This window comes from Clavelina lepadiformis, chromosome 7 (genome assembly GCF_947623445.1).
Source record: "Clavelina lepadiformis chromosome 7, kaClaLepa1.1, whole genome shotgun sequence".
NCBI lineage: Eukaryota > Metazoa > Chordata > Ascidiacea > Aplousobranchia > Clavelinidae > Clavelina > Clavelina lepadiformis.
Window position 1 is genome coordinate 16679459 of NC_135246.1, and position 20596 is coordinate 16700054.

Sequence of the window (20596 nt, forward strand, 5' to 3'; positions counted from 1 at the left end):
ACGTGACTGAGGTTTGAAAAATTAAAGGTTGTGCGTAAACCTGTAACAGTTTCTGGTCAGTCTTTTGTAATAAGTTGTAGATGATTGTAGTCATTATGCCAGACCTGATAAAGGTTTCGAAGATCATTCTGAATTTTGGTGGTTTAAATTTTCCTAAAATTTTTTCCAACTAACCCCGATCTCCCCTAAGTTGCGCGTGTTTTCTGGGCCAGGGTTGGTCGACGGTATTTGGCTGTGACCAATTAAATGTGGTTTTTTAAAGATGATCGGTTTGTTTTACTAGCGTGACAACACTGCAGTGTGTAGTAACTCACAGTTAAAAGCGTGGCGGTTAACCGTAAACGTGAAATTAAGCCTGGCTTCACGAAAGAGAGTATTTACGTTACAATAGCTAAAATCAATTTTTTGCATAGTTTTATTCTTAACAACAATCTATGTGACCTATACTTATAAGGTTAAAAAGCAACTCTCATAAATTTTGCTAGGTTTGTGTTCCCGATATTGATCATAATGCAGGAACTTTAGTAACAAATCATAATTTAGATTACTGTAATTTGAATCGAGTGCATTGGACAGTTTTATCTTTTCAAAACCCTAAAGTGAAAGTGAGGATCGGATTTGAAAAAGTGATTCCCGATGTCAACAAACAGCTATATACTATTTGTTTAAAATTTATTACTTTTCAATTCATGCATAAGATTAATATCGATTGCATGAGAAACATCAGTTATCAAATAACACTTAAGCAAACATATTCCATTGCTAGTTTATTCACTAAACCTGGAATGCGCCACTTTTTATTGTTTAAATTTGTTATGAACGAGTTTGTTATGAAGTGCTGATAAGGCTAAGTAAACTCTTCGTAAGTGCAAGTATATTGTTGTGCTTTTACTGCCATCATCACAATTGAAGTGATAGGTTTAGTGGTTTCATGGTTTTATTTAACGAATAAGGCTGAATTGAAGTTAAAGCATCTATTTTATGCCAGGAAAGCTAAAGGTGTAAGCGTAACAAGAAAGATGTCTATCCAGATGATTAAATTTGGTCTTAATTGCAGCTCTAAGATAGATCTAAGTAGAAAATATGTTTCCATGAGTAAAATATGAGTACTTCGGCAAGCTGTGGTGAATGCTTCTTGTCCTATATCTCCAGATACTTAAAGAAAACCGATTCGAATATTACCTTGTGGACATAATTTCTACGACATTTTTTGGTAGAGTACGTCATTACGTTATCTGGCTCACTCAGGTAATATCATTACAATGATTTGTTTATATTTGACAGTCATTTGCAAAATTTGCCAAATCATGGATAAATATAAAAATAACCACAGTAGATAGATCTGGGCACTTTATAAAGGCAAAGAATACAGTTTGAAGTCACGCTTTATTTTAATTTTTAATTTTTGTACTTTCAACCGTAAATGAACGTTGCTAATTCTAAGTGGTATTTTCAGCAGTAACAGTTGCAAAATGGTTGAGTTGAAAAAGGTTATAGTTTTTTTCATTCTTTGAACATTGTAAAACAGCGCTTCTGCAAACATAGTTTGATTTTAAAACTTATTCATTAACTATAACAGTCGCCACTTTTATCTGTTTGACTTTGCAGTTGTAACAAATAAAATCACCATCAAACAAATCAACCTTTAGTGAAATGCTGACGCAGACAATGTAAAAGCAGAGCAATCTGCTCTTTAAAACGTACAGATTTGGGTAAGTTTGATGTCTCGACATTGTAACAGATAGTGATAAGTTTATACTATTTTTATGGGTAATATGGTCCAAGAAATGTTTAAGTAAGTAAGTAAGTAAGTAGAATGAGTAAGTAAATGTAAGCTTTAGCAGGTCTTAGTAGCAGGTTACATAAATAAGTTAATATATTTATCACAAACAGTTTTTGCTGTGAACTTACTGTAACATCGAACAATTGTCTCGTGGTTTAAGTTTTTGTCGATAGAAAATGGTATAATGTAGTAGAGATACAAAAATCGCTCGAGTTCGTGAACCTGAGCTTTTGATCCGAACATTCGTGGGTAATCAAGCCGAGCTCGAACGTTTCACGTCATAATCGGAACAAACAAAAATATTAAATCTGAGAAATATGCCTTTGCTTTTTATATTGAGTAGCTACGTGCAATGTCTCGACCAGAGTATACAGTAACGTTGTCGGTATAAGGAGTACGTGCACTTTATGGATGTTTGAAATGAAACCATTTGACAGTCACAAATTGAAAATTCAGCAACATTAACTTGTAATCCTTAGCACTACCGCTTCGTGATTGTTTTCAAGAACAATGTCTTGGCAGCAAATTTTAATAAACGATAGAAATATTTATGTTAAAGAAAATTCTTTGGCAATCAAACTATTCCTTTATTTATTTAAAAGAAAACTTAATTCTGCATAGAGTAAATATCAAGAACGGGAATAAACTTAAAACTGACGATGTTTGTGCCAAGTGTTATAGGGTTTTATGGGCTAGTGTTAGTGTTTGGCACATTCACATTGCTGCAAATATAACTATTGTTGACAGTAAATCAATAAAATCATAACAAAAATTAAATTAAAGACAAGGTAAATATTACTTCATTAACTGTTCTTAACTTCAGCAATTACAGCACATAAAAGTATTTCCAATAATACAGATATCCATTTGAAAGATTTTTAGTTATGAGTACCAGTGACAGTTATGACGATGTGTCTTGTACCATATGTCTGGATACTTTACGAAAACCGATTCGAATATTGTCTTGTGGACACACTTTTTGTCACATTTGCTTGGTGGAATATTCTCGAACATCGACGACATCACTAAGGTATAACGTAAATATACAGGTTGATAAGTTGATTGTTGGTTGTTATTGGTTCATTACACGTTTGCTTCAGCTGAACAATTTGTAATGAATTAAACAAACTGAACTATGTAGCGAAAAAAAGTTCGTTCTGGAAGCAAAAAAAAACAATGAACATAATGAAAACTATATTAAATATCGTAGAAATATTGTAATGCACTGAAAACATTTGGCTCTTAAACAAACAATACTGTAGTAGGCTACTTATTTATATGAAATTACTGAATCCATTTTTTCACTAAAGTTGTCCAACATGCCGGAAAGTAATCCACATGGACTCCAACAGTGTAGAATCCTTTCCTCGAAACTGGACAGTGGAAAGTATGATCGAACGACTTAGTATTTCAAACAAGGTAATATGTTAAAATTGTTTGCAAATTTCAAGTTATAAACTTGTAAGTTTTCTAGGATATATTTCGATTAATTGTTTTGCTCTTCCATATTATTGCCTTTAACTGTACAGGAGCAACCGACCACGTCCTCGGCAGGCTCGGCGAGATTTGGCGGAGGAAGAAAATTGAAAAGTCAGGAATCGATACAATTACAAAGTAATTTAGTGTTTAATTTATATCAAGTATTAGTAGTATAGTGTTGCCACCTCAGGACTCCGCCCGCCACCGCCACCGCCAACCGGCGCCATCACGCCAACCCGCCAACCCGCCAACCGGCGCCATCACGCCGGCAATCTGATTAGGTCATTCAAGTAATTAGGTCATATGAAAGAGAAAAGTGACGTCATAATTCCATAGCGCCACCACACGTAAAGAAAATGTTAGAAAAAGAGTGTAAAAGTGACGTCATAGTTTTCGTTAGCGCCACCACACGTAAAGAAAATGTTAGAAAAAGTACAAGTGTAAAAGTGACGTCATAGTTTTCGTTAGCGCCAACGTGCGGTGTTTTAGATTTCTAGAGGAAAAAACATCTTGGGTTTGTGGATATTCGATATCAGTTACATCATAGTTTCAGTGTAAAGTATACAGAACGATGAACCGTATGCATTTCCACCTGGAATCATATGGAGAAAAGCCTAGAGTAAGAATGCGTTAATTGACACACTAACATGACCTGGTTATGAAATCCAGCTTGGGTTGAAATAAGCCAGACTTTAGAAACAAAGCATTGGAAGGTATTACAACCAATCCATTCGATTCCAGGTGTAAGAGAAGAATAAATAATAGCTGGCATCCAGATGTGATTTGTCTTGACCCGATTATAAAGGCAAATCCAAACCTGTCTGATTGAAACAAGTGTGTTGGACAGGTCGAAAGGGTGGTATATTGCGCGATCCCACCAATCCACTCACAACCAGTTGTGGGAAAGAATAACGGAAAGCTGGCATCCAGATGTGATTTGTCTTGGAAAGCTTGCATCCAGATGTGATTTGTTTGTTTTGTTTTCGTGATGTGGCATATAATACTTGGTGTTTGAGAATTGAAATCATTACATCAACGAATACAAAACGAAGCGATATGTCGTAGTCATCTTTGTTAAAAACTGTACTTGTTAGCGTTAGATATAATCGTTTTGGTTTTGTAGTGTATTTAAGTAGATTAAACTGAGCTAAGCTTAGTGTTTTAGCAATAAATGGCGTTGACTTGTATATTATAATGTTCTAATCTTATGGTGTATTCAGTTGACTCGTGAATGTTTAGAGTGGGGGGGTAGTGGTAAACTTGTTTCACATCGATAATAATTAATGAATAATATTGGACTTACTAATAATATAAAACTTATTGTTTTAGTAATAAATTGTGTTAATTTGTTGTTTACAAACTCTTCGGGTTCTATATCTATTGTTACATCATAAACGAAATGCTAACCTAAATAAAACAAAAGAGAGGGGAGAGAGAGAGAGAGAGAGAGGTTTGTACATTATGATGTTATAATCTTATGGTGTGAAATATAATACAATGGGTCATACGAGTGTGGAATGAGGTGATTCGAGTGCGCTACAAAAGCGAAATAAACCGGATATAATACTGTCACGAGTACTGTGATGTTTCGAGAAAAAGCTGTTATAATCTTATGGAGTAATCAGTTATAATCAGGGTGAGTAAGCTTATTTCACAACAATAATGGATAATATTATTATACTATATTACTATTACATGTATTTTATATTACTATGGTAGAAAAGTCAATATTTATACATGATAAGTTGCTTAGGGAAATAACTTGTGTTACGTATCAATATAATGTTTATGATAAACAATTTATTAACCTAAATGAATATGAAATGTATCACGCTTTGTCATATTTACACCGTAAAATGTTTAAATTTTTTCAAAATTAACAAATTCTATCACCAAAATACAAAAAATGAAATACTTTAATATGTTAAAACTCATTTACAATAAAGATATTTTTCCTAAATACTGTTTGGTTTGATACAGTTTATAATCTTTGTGTTATATATTTAACATTTTAAACATTAAAACCATAAGGAAAAAGTGTAGAATCGACATAAATGAATATGAAATGTATCACGGTTTGTCGTATTATAACCATAAAGCGTTAAATTTTTTGTCAAAATTAACAAATTCTATCAATCAATTAGTTATAGTGAAGTTCTTGTGGTACTTTATTTTACTAAGAATCGTGATAAGATGAATACATTAATGAATTTTGTTTTAAACATGAAAAGGTCTTTTTTCTTAAGAATTATTGAATAAGCGTGAATATGTCTACTACTGAAAAAACAGAAAAGAATGAAAACCAAATGCGAACCGATGAACACAATCATGATAACAGAAACACAGAATGTCTATCATCAAGAAACTATCGAGTCAGTAAACTTATAGAAATAGAATAAAAGCATAAGCGAATAGCATCTAATGTATTCGTCTCATTTCGGTTGGAATAAATATAATTAAGAATTGAATATGAGATAGTGATTCCGGATGTGAATTGTAGATGAATAACCAAAATCTTGTTGTCTTAGATATACTTTAGTTTGATAAAAGTATGAGGAAATAGTATGTAAACAAGATACGGTTTAATGAAGCTAGTCATTTCTTACACATAAAACAGGGTTTTTCAAGCTTTCTCATGTTTGACATTCCAAAAGAACTTGTCTTCAATTTTATACATTGATTCGTTGTATAGTATTTGTGGAGATAGGGTAGTGAGAAGAAAAGCAATGAACTGTTTTGTATATCATTGCGATTCAGTTTCCTTATTTATCGAGATAGTTATCATTTAAATTATCTCTTTACAGAATGAAATACAAACGGATTACCTTATCGCGGATTTTCCAGATCTAGAAAGTGACGGGAGGTTATTGAGACAAATTAGAGACCCACCAGGACAAAAAAAGTCGCTACATTCCTCCTGGTAGGTTGGAAAATCATGTTTGAGAATCACATTCCAGAAAAACGTAGGTTTTTACATCACCTTCCTATTTCGATAAGTACAGGTGATCCAACAACTGAAACCTATCGTCTTTCAACTTTCAAACTATTTCCCAGAGAAGTACAAATCGATGTTCGTAAGTTAGCTTCTGCTGGTTTTTATTTCACTGGTTTTAAAGACAGAACCAAGTGCTTCAGGTAACTAGAGAGTTTGATATAGGGTTTGATTCTAATCGAAGCAATATGTTTAAATAAGTTAGGTGATTATAGTTTTACATGTAAAAACACTACCCTCAACTTCTTTTCAGTTGTGGTCAATCTGTCCAAGAATGGGAATTCAAGGATGATCCAAAACTACTCCGATGGCACAGATCTGATTGTGATATCATTCACGGAACGGAAACAAGAAATATACCAATCAGTTAGTTACGATAAAGTTTTAAATTTATAAGAAAAAGGATACAGATCGAATCAATCCGAAATATATTCATGATCTGTAATACCTACAAAGCGTAAAGATGGAATGATATTGAATACGTCTCAAAAAGCGTGAATGAACCGAACCAAATCTTAATTCATTTCACAGTTTCACGAAATACCATATGAAATTACCTTACTATGTTACCGTTTATGCTGTGATAGTAGAATATGTTACGTGAGTAGTGTATACCCTATTCATATGACGTTACATCCATTAGATTGTAAATATTGGTAACTATTTCTAGATTCCATTCTTCATCAATTCGAACTCACGCCAACCCATGACAATGAAAACGCTACAAGATCAGTAACACGACCTCTAACATCTGGGTATCCACAGGCTTCAGAAGATCAAAGAAGACAAATTACAACAGGAAAAATCATTACAAATGGCATTGACATCAGAACAAATTCACCAAACGCCACGATGGCAACATTATTTCAAACTGCTACATTTAGGAATAGTTTATGCACCACACCTCCACCTAATGTAGTTGCATCGACCATAGCAAACTCACATATAAATCTTACTATGAATTTGAGTAACTTGTTTCCATGCTCAAATCCTGTGAATCCTCACATGAGGAGTGAAGAATCTCGTCTTCAAACTTTCCTGGATCACTCCTCATCATGGCCTTCTCATAGGATTCATGCCACTCCCAGACAAATTTCAAAAGCAGGAATGTATTACTTGGGTGAGTGGATCAGATAAAGTACTGGTTGATTTGTTTCAAACTTAAGATTCAGGATCAAAAGTAGAAATTTATGATTTTCTAACGTTTTTTCCTTTATTACCCAGGTGTAAGAGATCGAGTAAAATGTTGGTATTGTAATGGAGGGTTACAAAATTGGGAGAGAAATGACGATCCGTGGGAAGAGCACACCAAGTGGTTTCCAATGTAAGTTGAATTTTCCATCTCAATGAAGGGATTTCTCAGATTTTACTTTTTATGATTTCTATGTTTAACAAACCACTATACTTTATCCACAGGTGTGAGTTCGTTCTTCAGCAAAAAGACCTAGATTATGTTCATCGGATCGTTTCTCGATTCCCTAACCTAAGAAGACCGCTAATTCAGAATCCAGCAAATCCAAACCAACTCGGGAATTTTCAATCGGGATTAATGTAAATCTCCTTAAGTCATCTTGGTTTGTTTGTTATATGTTATCATCTATTTCTTTGTTTAGTTTACGAAACGGACATCGAAATGATGGCCCCGAAATCATCGATCCGAGGGAAGAGGTAAGATCTATAGAGACGAAAGTGGACGGAGAAATGTCTTCGTCTGAGCTGATACAACAAGCAAAACGGATGGGATTCGATGAAAGAATCATAAAAAATGCTTTGAAAAGGTGAAAAATTTGTTACTGGTTTATTACATTAAACTTACGAATCACATTGAAAACCAATCTTTCTACAGGAAGTACGAGGTCACTGGTAATGGATTTTCTAGGCTTGAAATTCTTGTTGAGTCTATTCTCGCAATGGATGAAGAATCTGCTTCCAATAGATCTGAAGAAGCCTCAACAACTCCTTCTGCAGAATCCGGATCTGAAGAGATTCGTCGTTTACAAGAAGAAAGAACGTGTAAAGTTTGTCGAAACGAGCGAGCGAGTATTGTGCTTATTCCATGTGGACATATTGCTTGTTGTATTGGTTGCGCTGAAGATACATCGATCTGTCCCATTTGTCGTTTGCGAATTCGAGAAAAAGTCAGATCTTTCATTGTTTAAAGCAAAAGTTTGTGGAATTTAAGTAGCACTTTCGTAAATTATTTTCAATGTAAATGATTTTAGAAGATCTTCGCTTAATTTTTTAATAATTCTATAAAACTGGATGATAAATTTATTCAGATATACGTTTTCCAATATATTTTCTTTACCAGTTTCAAAATGTGCTTCGATTTTCTGTTTTCTGGGTTCTAGTTCACCGTATCATGAATCTATGGATGAATCAATCGAGTTCTTTTCAAATAAAAATCAACACTGTCCTATGGTGAATCGATGTAAATTGTATTTAGAGCACCACCTTGCGTTACCTTCACAATCAATTCAGTTACAAAAAATCATCGCTGGCTGGCAGTGTGATAACGTCAAACTTCTGCATACTTTTATAGTGTGATTTCAAACAAATCCTTCTAAAAACTATATTTTAAAACATATCGTTTAAACCGTGGAATGGAACGGTGAAAATTTTCTGGGGCACTAACTACAAAGGAGTTTGTGTACTGTTTTCTAAGGATTTTTTTTTCTTACACATGTACTGAAACTTTATCAGATACCTTCCGAAGATATCAAATTGTAAAAGTATGAATGATAGTTCAATTATATTGCTTCATTTTTTACGGGGGAAATCATAATGTATCTGAGTTTCATGAAGAACTATTCACATAATGAAATGGAATAAATTAGGTGATGATTAGGCGATGACTCAATCGTTTTTTCTTGTAAAAAAGCACTAACATAAAATACTATGGAATACAATGGCTATTAGGAATAATTTTTGACAGTGAGTAATACACACCTTTGTAATAATTGTATTGACTATTTACTCAAACACTTTCAACCAGTCAAATATTGTTACACTAGCACCACAGGCAAAATATTCGACATGCTACATATGGAAAATACTATGTTTTCTTCGTGTATCAACATATGCACTTTTAATTGATCGTTTTCGAAGAACTTTCTTTCACATAGTGGACAGCTATATTGAAGAACATTTAAAATATAGTTTTTCCCAAACAATGAAACTTGTACATAACTATTTTCTTTTCCAGTGCTTGTTAACTCTTGCTGTGTTGGTGAAAGCATAAAAGATACTTAACCATTTAAAATCGAGTTCTCACTGATGTATGATTTCTATGCTATTGTAAATACTTTAAAACTTTTTTTTTTTTTTTTTTTTATTCACTATCCAGACGTGTATGACCAGAATAATCATTAACAGTATTCATTAGAATAAAACTACGTAGAGTATATGAATACAATTCATACCTTTTATCAATACTTTCACGACTCATAGCATTACTTCTTCTCTTCATTTGTTCAAGGGATGCGGTACTATCACAAAAAGAAGAAAATTATTGAATATATTGATATTGTACGGAATAGGATTACTTCGTATTGTACTTATGTTATAACAAAGGCTTTTTTCTACCCCCAACTGATTCCCAGCATGTTTATCGCGATAATGTTTTTGATAAACATCTTTTCGTTTGTAGATTTTATCACACAGCTTACAGAGAAATCGCTGGTCATCATGCGTTTTTCTATGTCTTTTTAAACTATAGATTGTACTAAATTGCTTATCACAAACATTACATTGATACATAACAGAAAGCATCTCCCTAAGTAACCTATCATATATAAATAAAGTAATATTCAATATCACTCATTATCGATGTGAAACAAGTTTACTCAACCTGATTACAACTGCTTACATGATAACATCATAATTTTCAATTCTCAAACAAGAGGGAGATATATACCCTTCTCTACGGAAACACTTGAAATCAAACACATCCTTTTGTTTTCTCAAAACCTGATGGTGTACAACATAACTTTTTTCTCAAACAGATTGTTTTCCATGTTCCATATGTAGCATGTCGAATATTTTGCCTGTGGTGCTAGTGTAACAATATTTGACTGGTTGAAAGTGTTTGAGTAAATAGTCAATACAATTATTACAAAGGTGTGTATTACTCACTGTCAAAAATTATTCCTAATAGCCATTGTATTCCATAGTATTTTATGTTAGTGCTTTTTTACAAGAAAAAACGATTGAGTCATCGCCTAATCATCACCTAATTTATTCCATTTCATTATGTGAATAGTTCTTCATGAAACTCAGATACATTATGATTTCCCCCGTAAAAAATGAAGCAATATAATTGAACTATCATTCATACTTTTACAATTTGATATCTTCGGAAGGTATCTGATAAAGTTTCAGTACATGTGTAAGAAAAAAAAATCCTTAGAAAACAGTACACAAACTCCTTTGTAGTTAGTGCCCCAGAAAATTTTCACCGTTCCATTCCACGGTTTAAACGATATGTTTTAAAATATAGTTTTTAGAAGGATTTGTTTGAAATCACACTATAAAAGTATGCAGAAGTTTGACGTTATCACACTGCCAGCCAGCGATGATTTTTTGTAACTGAATTGATTGTGAAGGTAACGCAAGGTGGTGCTCTAAATACAATTTACATCGATTCACCATAGGACAGTGTTGATTTTTATTTGAAAAGAACTCGATTGATTCATCCATAGATTCATGATACGGTGAACTAGAACCCAGAAAACAGAAAATCGAAGCACATTTTGAAACTGGTAAAGAAAATATATTGGAAAACGTATATCTGAATAAATTTATCATCCAGTTTTATAGAATTATTAAAAAATTAAGCGAAGATCTTCTAAAATCATTTACATTGAAAATAATTTACGAAAGTGCTACTTAAATTCCACAAACTTTTGCTTTAAACAATGAAAGATCTGACTTTTTCTCGAATTCGCAAACGACAAATGGGACAGATCGATGTATCTTCAGCGCAACCAATACAACAAGCAATATGTCCACATGGAATAAGCACAATACTCGCTCGCTCGTTTCGACAAACTTTACACGTTCTTTCTTCTTGTAAACGACGAATCTCTTCAGATCCGGATTCTGCAGAAGGAGTTGTTGAGGCTTCTTCAGATCTATTGGAAGCAGATTCTTCATCCATTGCGAGAATAGACTCAACAAGAATTTCAAGCCTAGAAAATCCATTACCAGTGACCTCGTACTTCCTGTAGAAAGATTGGTTTTCAATGTGATTCGTAAGTTTAATGTAATAAACCAGTAACAAATTTTTCACCTTTTCAAAGCATTTTTTATGATTCTTTCATCGAATCCCATCCGTTTTGCTTGTTGTATCAGCTCAGACGAAGACATTTCTCCGTCCACTTTCGTCTCTATAGATCTTACCTCTTCCCTCGGATCGATGATTTCGGGGCCATCATTTCGATGTCCGTTTCGTAAACTAAACAAAGAAATAGATGATAACATATAACAAACAAACCAAGATGACTTAAGGAGATTTACATTAATCCCGATTGAAAATTCCCGAGTTGGTTTGGATTTGCTGGATTCTGAATTAGCGGTCTTCTTAGGTTAGGGAATCGAGAAACGATCCGATGAACATAATCTAGGTCTTTTTGCTGAAGAACGAACTCACACCTGTGGATAAAGTATAGTGGTTTGTTAAACATAGAAATCATAAAAAGTAAAATCTGAGAAATCCCTTCATTGAGATGGAAAATTCAACTTACATTGGAAACCACTTGGTGTGCTCTTCCCACGGATCGTCATTTCTCTCCCAATTTTGTAACCCTCCATTACAATACCAACATTTTACTCGATCTCTTACACCTGGGTAATAAAGGAAAAAACGTTAGAAAATCATAAATTTCTACTTTTGATCCTGAATCTTAAGTTTGAAACAAATCAACCAGTACTTTATCTGATCCACTCACCCAAGTAATACATTCCTGCTTTTGAAATTTGTCTGGGAGTGGCATGAATCCTATGAGAAGGCCATGATGAGGAGTGATCCAGGAAAGTTTGAAGACGAGATTCTTCACTCCTCATGTGAGGATTCACAGGATTTGAGCATGGAAACAAGTTACTCAAATTCATAGTAAGATTTCTATGTGAGTTTGCTATGGTCGATGCAACTACATTAGGTGGAGGTGTGGTGCATAAACTATTCCTAAATGTAGCAGTTTGAAATAATGTTGCCATCGTGGCGTTTGGTGAATTTGTTCTGATGTCAATGCCATTTGTAATGATTTTTCCTGTTGTAATTTGTCTTCTTTGATCTTCTGAAGCCTGTGGATACCCAGATGTTAGAGGTCGTGTTACTGATCTTGTAGCGTTTTCATTGTCATGGGTTGGCGTGAGTTCGAATTGATGAAGAATGGAATCTAGAAATAGTTACCAATATTTACAATCTAATGGATGTAACGTCATATGAATAGGGTATACACTACTCACGTAACATATTCTACTATCACAGCATAAACGGTAACATAGTAAGGTAATTTCATATGGTATTTCGTGAAACTGTGAAATGAATTAAGATTTGGTTCGGTTCATTCACGCTTTTTGAGACGTATTCAATATCATTCCATCTTTACGCTTTGTAGGTATTACAGATCATGAATATATTTCGGATTGATTCGATCTGTATCCTTTTTCTTATAAATTTAAAACTTTATCGTAACTAACTGATTGGTATATTTCTTGTTTCCGTTCCGTGAATGATATCACAATCAGATCTGTGCCATCGGAGTAGTTTTGGATCATCCTTGAATTCCCATTCTTGGACAGATTGACCACAACTGAAAAGAAGTTGAGGGTAGTGTTTTTACATGTAAAACTATAATCACCTAACTTATTTAAACATATTGCTTCGATTAGAATCAAACCCTATATCAAACTCTCTAGTTACCTGAAGCACTTGGTTCTGTCTTTAAAACCAGTGAAATAAAAACCAGCAGAAGCTAACTTACGAACATCGATTTGTACTTCTCTGGGAAATAGTTTGAAAGTTGAAAGACGATAGGTTTCAGTTGTTGGATCACCTGTACTTATCGAAATAGGAAGGTGATGTAAAAACCTACGTTTTTCTGGAATGTGATTCTCAAACATGATTTTCCAACCTACCAGGAGGAATGTAGCGACTTTTTTTGTCCTGGTGGGTCTCTAATTTGTCTCAATAACCTCCCGTCACTTTCTAGATCTGGAAAATCCGCGATAAGGTAATCCGTTTGTATTTCATTCTGTAAAGAGATAATTTAAATGATAACTATCTCGATAAATAAGGAAACTGAATCGCAATGATATACAAAACAGTTCATTGCTTTTCTTCTCACTACCCTATCTCCACAAATACTATACAACGAATCAATGTATAAAATTGAAGACAAGTTCTTTTGGAATGTCAAACATGAGAAAGCTTGAAAAACCCTGTTTTATGTGTAAGAAATGACTAGCTTCATTAAACCGTATCTTGTTTACATACTATTTCCTCATACTTTTATCAAACTAAAGTATATCTAAGACAACAAGATTTTGGTTATTCATCTACAATTCACATCCGGAATCACTATCTCATATTCAATTCTTAATTATATTTATTCCAACCGAAATGAGACGAATACATTAGATGCTATTCGCTTATGCTTTTATTCTATTTCTATAAGTTTACTGACTCGATAGTTTCTTGATGATAGACATTCTGTGTTTCTGTTATCATGATTGTGTTCATCGGTTCGCATTTGGTTTTCATTCTTTTCTGTTTTTTCAGTAGTAGACATATTCACGCTTATTCAATAATTCTTAAGAAAAAAGACCTTTTCATGTTTAAAACAAAATTCATTAATGTATTCATCTTATCACGATTCTTAGTAAAATAAAGTACCACAAGAACTTCACTATAACTAATTGATTGATAGAATTTGTTAATTTTGACAAAAAATTTAACGCTTTATGGTTATAATACGACAAACCGTGATACATTTCATATTCATTTATGTCGATTCTACACTTTTTCCTTATGGTTTTAATGTTTAAAATGTTAAATATATAACACAAAGATTATAAACTGTATCAAACCAAACAGTATTTAGGAAAAATATCTTTATTGTAAATGAGTTTTAACATATTAAAGTATTTCATTTTTTGTATTTTGGTGATAGAATTTGTTAATTTTGAAAAAATTTAAACATTTTACGGTGTAAATATGACAAAGCGTGATACATTTCATATTCATTTAGGTTAATAAATTGTTTATCATAAACATTATATTGATACGTAACACAAGTTATTTCCCTAAGCAACTTATCATGTATAAATATTGACTTTTCTACCATAGTAATATAAAATACATGTAATAGTAATATAGTATAATAATATTATCCATTATTGTTGTGAAATAAGCTTACTCACCCTGATTATAACTGATTACTCCATAAGATTATAACAGCTTTTTCTCGAAACATCACAGTACTCGTGACAGTATTATATCCGGTTTATTTCGCTTTTGTAGCGCACTCGAATCACCTCATTCCACACTCGTATGACCCATTGTATTATATTTCACACCATAAGATTATAACATCATAATGTACAAACCTCTCTCTCTCTCTCTCTCTCCCCTCTCTTTTGTTTTATTTAGGTTAGCATTTCGTTTATGATGTAACAATAGATATAGAACCCGAAGAGTTTGTAAACAACAAATTAACACAATTTATTACTAAAACAATAAGTTTTATATTATTAGTAAGTCCAATATTATTCATTAATTATTATCGATGTGAAACAAGTTTACCACTACCCCCCCACTCTAAACATTCACGAGTCAACTGAATACACCATAAGATTAGAACATTATAATATACAAGTCAACGCCATTTATTGCTAAAACACTAAGCTTAGCTCAGTTTAATCTACTTAAATACACTACAAAACCAAAACGATTATATCTAACGCTAACAAGTACAGTTTTTAACAAAGATGACTACGACATATCGCTTCGTTTTGTATTCGTTGATGTAATGATTTCAATTCTCAAACACCAAGTATTATATGCCACATCACGAAAACAAAACAAACAAATCACATCTGGATGCAAGCTTTCCAAGACAAATCACATCTGGATGCCAGCTTTCCGTTATTCTTTCCCACAACTGGTTGTGAGTGGATTGGTGGGATCGCGCAATATACCACCCTTTCGACCTGTCCAACACACTTGTTTCAATCAGACAGGTTTGGATTTGCCTTTATAATCGGGTCAAGACAAATCACATCTGGATGCCAGCTATTATTTATTCTTCTCTTACACCTGGAATCGAATGGATTGGTTGTAATACCTTCCAATGCTTTGTTTCTAAAGTCTGGCTTATTTCAACCCAAGCTGGATTTCATAACCAGGTCATGTTAGTGTGTCAATTAACGCATTCTTACTCTAGGCTTTTCTCCATATGATTCCAGGTGGAAATGCATACGGTTCATCGTTCTGTATACTTTACACTGAAACTATGATGTAACTGATATCGAATATCCACAAACCCAAGATGTTTTTTCCTCTAGAAATCTAAAACACCGCACGTTGGCGCTAACGAAAACTATGACGTCACTTTTACACTTGTACTTTTTCTAACATTTTCTTTACGTGTGGTGGCGCTAACGAAAACTATGACGTCACTTTTACACTCTTTTTCTAACATTTTCTTTACGTGTGGTGGCGCTATGGAATTATGACGTCACTTTTCTCTTTCATATGACCTAATTACTTGAATGACCTAATCAGATTGCCGGCGTGATGGCGCCGGTTGGCGGGTTGGCGGGTTGGCGTGATGGCGCCGGTTGGCGGTGGCGGTGGCGGGCGGAGTCCTGAGGTGGCAACACTATACTACTAGTATTGACGCTGAGTTTGCAAACAATGATAGTTGCATTTGGTATACAAATCAAGATTTTAAAAATTACATTTTGCAACACTTGTTTCCGACTGTCTGCCGAAGGTCGTTAAGTCGAATCCTCTATGTAACCGTGTAGAACCGGATATACAGCAATTCGTTTATTGTTTAAGTTTGACTGAAAAACTCAAAACTCCAACGTCGAATTAAATCAAATCTGCCGGACCATACTTCAGCCGAGCGCCACACACAAAAAAAACACAAATTCCAACACGGCCACGAAAATAAGCGCGTGGCGCTGATTACTAGGTCCTAAAGGATAGCGGAGTAACGCGTCACAAGAAATGATCTAAAACCATGCATGCACATGTAATTGGTAAAAAAGTGCGACAGTGCGCGAGCATTTATAAAAACTGACAAGTTTACAGACAAATGAAGTAATGCACCGCGCCAATAGAAACAAATGTTAACACACACAAACACACACACACTGATACACACAAATAAAGCTCCATAACAGTTTACGGGATACTAGATGTGAAAACAAACTCTAAATAATAATAAATAGCTCACACTGTAAACAAATGCTTTATAAGTTAGTCGATACAACATTAAATGCAGTGATTATAAAACAGGTGCCTAAAAATATCTCCTGACACTTTCATTGGACTATTTCAATCTGAGGAATTTTAAGCTTACGAGTTACATTTGCAACTGTAAAGTCAATATAATCAACTAATGTAAAGAAGGTGTTTTCCGAAATGCTGGACGATATCGATTCTACTGTTAGTTTAAATCATTAATTAATTAACTTAATTCATTAAAGGAATCATGGTCATTTCCAGCTTCATTTATTACACTCAGGAAACCTCATCTGCGGAAGAGATAGTAGGATGCTGGCAGTAGGCGGCACAGAAATTTTTCACATAGTTATTTGTTGTAAACAAACATTTGATTTAAAAAGTGTGTGTTGGGTATCGCTCGTGATTTTCGATTTGTCCGTAACGCATGTTGTTTGCTATGAGAAAAGTGTAAGCACCTTCATGACATGCAGTCGATTTAAAAGTTAGCGCGATACAGACGAAACTTTCGTTTGCTTTAATACTTGTGCGTTGGATTAACACCAGCAGTTTGTGAGAGCTCGGTTCTTATACTTGAGATATTGCTGGAAAAGACGCGTCACTTTAGAAGTCGGTTTCTGTGATCGATGCAAAGAAAAAGCCACTCGAGCGCCACAAGATAAACGTGGCTAAGATTGGGATGAATGCAAGGAATAAAATAAGACAAAAATATAAACAGAAACGCAAAAAAAACAAACAAAACAATAAACAGACAAAGGGTCCGTTTAAATTTAAAAATTGAATTGCGATTTAATTTGGAAGAAGTTATACCTTCTGCCCTGTTTTGCGCTATTTGCTTTACTTTCTTTTCATGTACGACGAAGACATGTTATGGGTAACTTTTTGACAAACGGTATATTGCAAATTAATTAACTAACATATTTCATTTTAATAAGCTTAGTTGAGCAGGATATGAAAGAAACGAGGTTTGATGACGCAATTCCTATTTTACGACGCATCGTACGTTCAGTGGAAGGCTATCACAAAATAAATCACGTCATCAACTTGGTACGATGCTTGTTTGAAACCGATCAAATAGAAGAAGCAAAAGAATTTTGCAAAGATCTTCCATCGACTTTGAACTCTGCAAACTTTACATCTGCAGCCAAAGATATTTGCAATAATTGTGACGTTGAGTTACTTCAGTTAGCTGAAGATTTTATTGGAAAAGATTACACATCTTCCATCATGTTGCTGAGATGTGCTTTTAAGGTTATTGCAACATTACATAGCGGTGAACAAAAACTTCAAAAACTGCAAAATACAGCTTTTCGCATGACGAAGGTCGCACAAGAAATGTCTCGTCAAAATAACCGCAACGAATTCAAAAGTCAGTTTGGATTTATGGATGAAATTATTGACGATATGCTCCGAGTGACAGACGTTGAATTTAAAACCAAATGCCAAAAACTCGCTTGGTGCTTGAAGCACAGAGCTTTGTGTTTTAAGTATACTTCTTATAATTCGCAATCAATCGGAGACAACAAACAAGCCATTCTTCTGATGAAAGCAGCATTTGGCGACGATGCCAAATTTTACCGTGTTGTTGGGTTTTGTTATCACAACCTTGGAGTTGCATATGAGAATGACAAACAACTTATGGAAGCAGTGACGGCATGTTTGCAGGCAAAGCATGTATATGAAGCTGTCACTGACTGGAATGACGACGACAAGCAATCATCCATCATCTTAACAGATAATAATTTAAAAAGAATGAGCGATCAATATCAAAATTCATAAATAAATGATCCATAATGTTTTTTTTCTGTCCTGTAAATAAAATATTGTTAATGATTACACTATTGTTGGTGTAGTGCCAAATTGGTTTCGGTTTCCATATTTGTTTCAGGCGTTGTGTCGTAGAGGTTTGACATGATTCAGCGTAATTTGTCTGATCGAAAACCTTGGAGATTTCCCACATGTTTATGGAAAACCTACAAAGTTACCAACTTAAATTACAAATACGGAACAATACAAAAGTTACATGAATACAAGATTTTTGATCGAAAAATTTGCGCTGATTCATGCGACATTATTACGTTACAGTGCCAGGAATTATTTGGTTCAAAACCGGTATAAATTATTTGCCTTTTATGTTAGTTAACTGAACCAACTTCTCATCAATTTGCCACATAAACTTCTGCTATCTTTTGCATTTACATCTACGTTGATAAATGAAAAATAATCATAACTTACAAACTAAGTTACAAGCCATTAACTGTAAAACAACAATCTTCATTACCGTAAACAATTCGTCATTATTGTTTGATTTTAGTTTTAAATATATATGAAGTGCATACACAAGTACAGTATGTAATATTTGCGGCATTTTATGTACATTTTTGCTTGGCTTCAATCTGTTTGCTTGCTTTCAAGTAAGTCAGGCATTTTAGAAGTTAATAATAATGTTATATTACAATAATTACAAAGATAAATGTGTGTGAATTTGTTGTGCTTGTGTTCCTTCTTGTTTCTGATAAGATGCGAACATAATGGAGAGTTGTTTACTGAAATAACTTGTTTACTTTGTTGCTGAAGTAGTGATGTGTTTGAGATTTGCATAATATTTTTTGTTTGAGGTTTTCTCTAATCCAGTTTGACAGACATCGTTTCGGTTAGTCTAAATTTTTGATAGGGATTTTTTGGTAATTTTTTAATAACCAAAATTTTCAGCATTTTTAATTTCCAAACGTCCAGACATCTTTCCAAACGTATAGTCGATTCAGCAGCTTAGATAGAAGCACCTTAAACTATATCTGAGTGTCTTAAAGTAAAGTACAACAGACATAAACGACAAACATTGAAGCGAATAACATAAGACTCAGGTATAACTTACAGTATAGTCGTCTAATGGGGTCATAACTATAGCTCGTGAATAAAAGGTGTAATTTCTTCTCGAAGTCGCTTGATGATTATTATATTTTGGTCGTCACAATTTGTCCGAAAAAATCGTGCGTTCAAAGCTATTTTCACAGTTTCTTGCTTATCTAACTTACATGTTATAACATAGTAACCAAAACTTACCTTCTAATCTAAATCTAACTCCAATAAAACCTTTAAAAAATTTACGAACTCCGTTTCTCACGTATTGTGTGGCTGCGCACCATCGTGTTTTCGTTTGTAACATTTTTATCAATTAACATCTTTTGCGTTTTTTTTCTATCTATTTTTACCCCATGTTAAATATAAGTTGTGCGTGTTTTCTGGGCCAGGGTTGGTCGACGGTATTTGGCTGTGGCCAATTAAATGTGGTTTTTCAAAGATTATCGGTTTGTTTTATTCGCTTGACAACACTACAGTGTATAGTTACTCACAGTTAAAAGTGTTGCGGTTCACCGTAAATGTGAAATTAAGCCAGGCTTCACGAAAGATAGAATTTTCGTTACAATAGCTAAAATCAATTTTTTGCATAGTTTTCTTCTTAACAACAATCTATGTGACCTATACTTATAAGGTTAAAAAGCAACTCTCATAAATTTTGCTAGGTTTGTGCTGTTCCCGATATTGATCATAATGCAGGAACTTTAGTAACAAATCATAATTTAGATTACTGTAATTTGAATCGAGTGCATTGGACAGTTTTATCTTTTCAAAACCCTAAAGTGAAAGCGAGGATCGGATTTGAAAAAGTAATTCCCGATGTCAACAAACAGCTATATATTATTTGTTTAAAATTTATTACTTTTCAATTCATGCATAAGATTAACATCGATTGCATGAGAAACATCAGTTATCAAATAACACTTAAACAAACACATTCCATTGCTAGTTTATTCACTAAACCTGGAATGCGCCACTTTTTATTGTTTAAATTTGTTATGAACGAGTT

General features: G+C 33.7%; 3 protein-coding genes across 12 annotated transcripts; 2 read left to right on the forward strand and 1 right to left on the reverse strand.

Moving 5' to 3' along the window:
* Positions 1–1091: 1091 nt before the first annotated feature.
* Positions 1092–19275, forward strand: LOC143465846 (uncharacterized). Of its 2 annotated transcripts, XM_076964349.1 has the most exons (6): positions 1092–1248; positions 1609–1712; positions 2658–2813; positions 3094–3202; positions 3313–3397; positions 17669–19275. In XM_076964349.1, the coding sequence occupies exons 3-6, from the start codon at positions 2668–2670 to the stop codon at positions 18505–18507; spliced, it is 1179 nt and encodes a 392-aa protein (XP_076820464.1). In that variant the 5' UTR covers positions 1092–1248; positions 1609–1712; positions 2658–2667; the 3' UTR covers positions 18508–19275. The 2 variants fall into 2 exon arrangements, with proteins under 2 accessions (XP_076820464.1, XP_076820465.1); XM_076964350.1 differs by lacking the exons at positions 1092–1248; positions 1609–1712 and having other exon boundaries at positions 2620–2813.
* LOC143466050 (baculoviral IAP repeat-containing protein 8-like) lies at positions 3435–8670 on the forward strand. 5 transcript variants are annotated; one of them, XM_076964632.1, is made up of 10 exons: positions 3435–4898; positions 5494–5634; positions 6067–6182; positions 6265–6397; positions 6508–6620; positions 6925–7374; positions 7479–7578; positions 7671–7805; positions 7868–8032; positions 8101–8670. In XM_076964632.1, exons 6-10 carry the CDS (start codon positions 7107–7109, stop codon positions 8411–8413), a joined length of 981 nt encoding a protein of 326 aa, XP_076820747.1. In that variant the 5' UTR covers positions 3435–4898; positions 5494–5634; positions 6067–6182; positions 6265–6397; positions 6508–6620; positions 6925–7106; the 3' UTR covers positions 8414–8670. The 5 variants fall into 5 exon arrangements, with proteins under 5 accessions (XP_076820747.1, XP_076820750.1, XP_076820752.1 ...); XM_076964635.1 differs by having other exon boundaries at positions 5509–5634; XM_076964637.1 differs by having other exon boundaries at positions 5552–5634.
* On the reverse strand, positions 10907–16142 carry LOC143465847 (baculoviral IAP repeat-containing protein 8-like). 5 transcript variants are annotated; one of them, XM_076964354.1, is made up of 10 exons: positions 14679–16142; positions 13943–14025; positions 13395–13510; positions 13180–13312; positions 12957–13069; positions 12203–12652; positions 11999–12098; positions 11772–11906; positions 11545–11709; positions 10907–11476 (listed from the first exon to the last, which is right to left on the reverse strand). In XM_076964354.1, exons 6-10 carry the CDS (start codon positions 12468–12470, stop codon positions 11164–11166), a joined length of 981 nt encoding a protein of 326 aa, XP_076820469.1. In that variant the 5' UTR covers positions 12471–12652; positions 12957–13069; positions 13180–13312; positions 13395–13510; positions 13943–14025; positions 14679–16142; the 3' UTR covers positions 10907–11163. The 5 variants fall into 5 exon arrangements, with proteins under 5 accessions (XP_076820469.1, XP_076820467.1, XP_076820466.1 ...); XM_076964352.1 differs by having other exon boundaries at positions 13943–14068; XM_076964351.1 differs by having other exon boundaries at positions 13943–14083.
* Positions 19276–20596: the final 1321 nt, after the last annotated feature.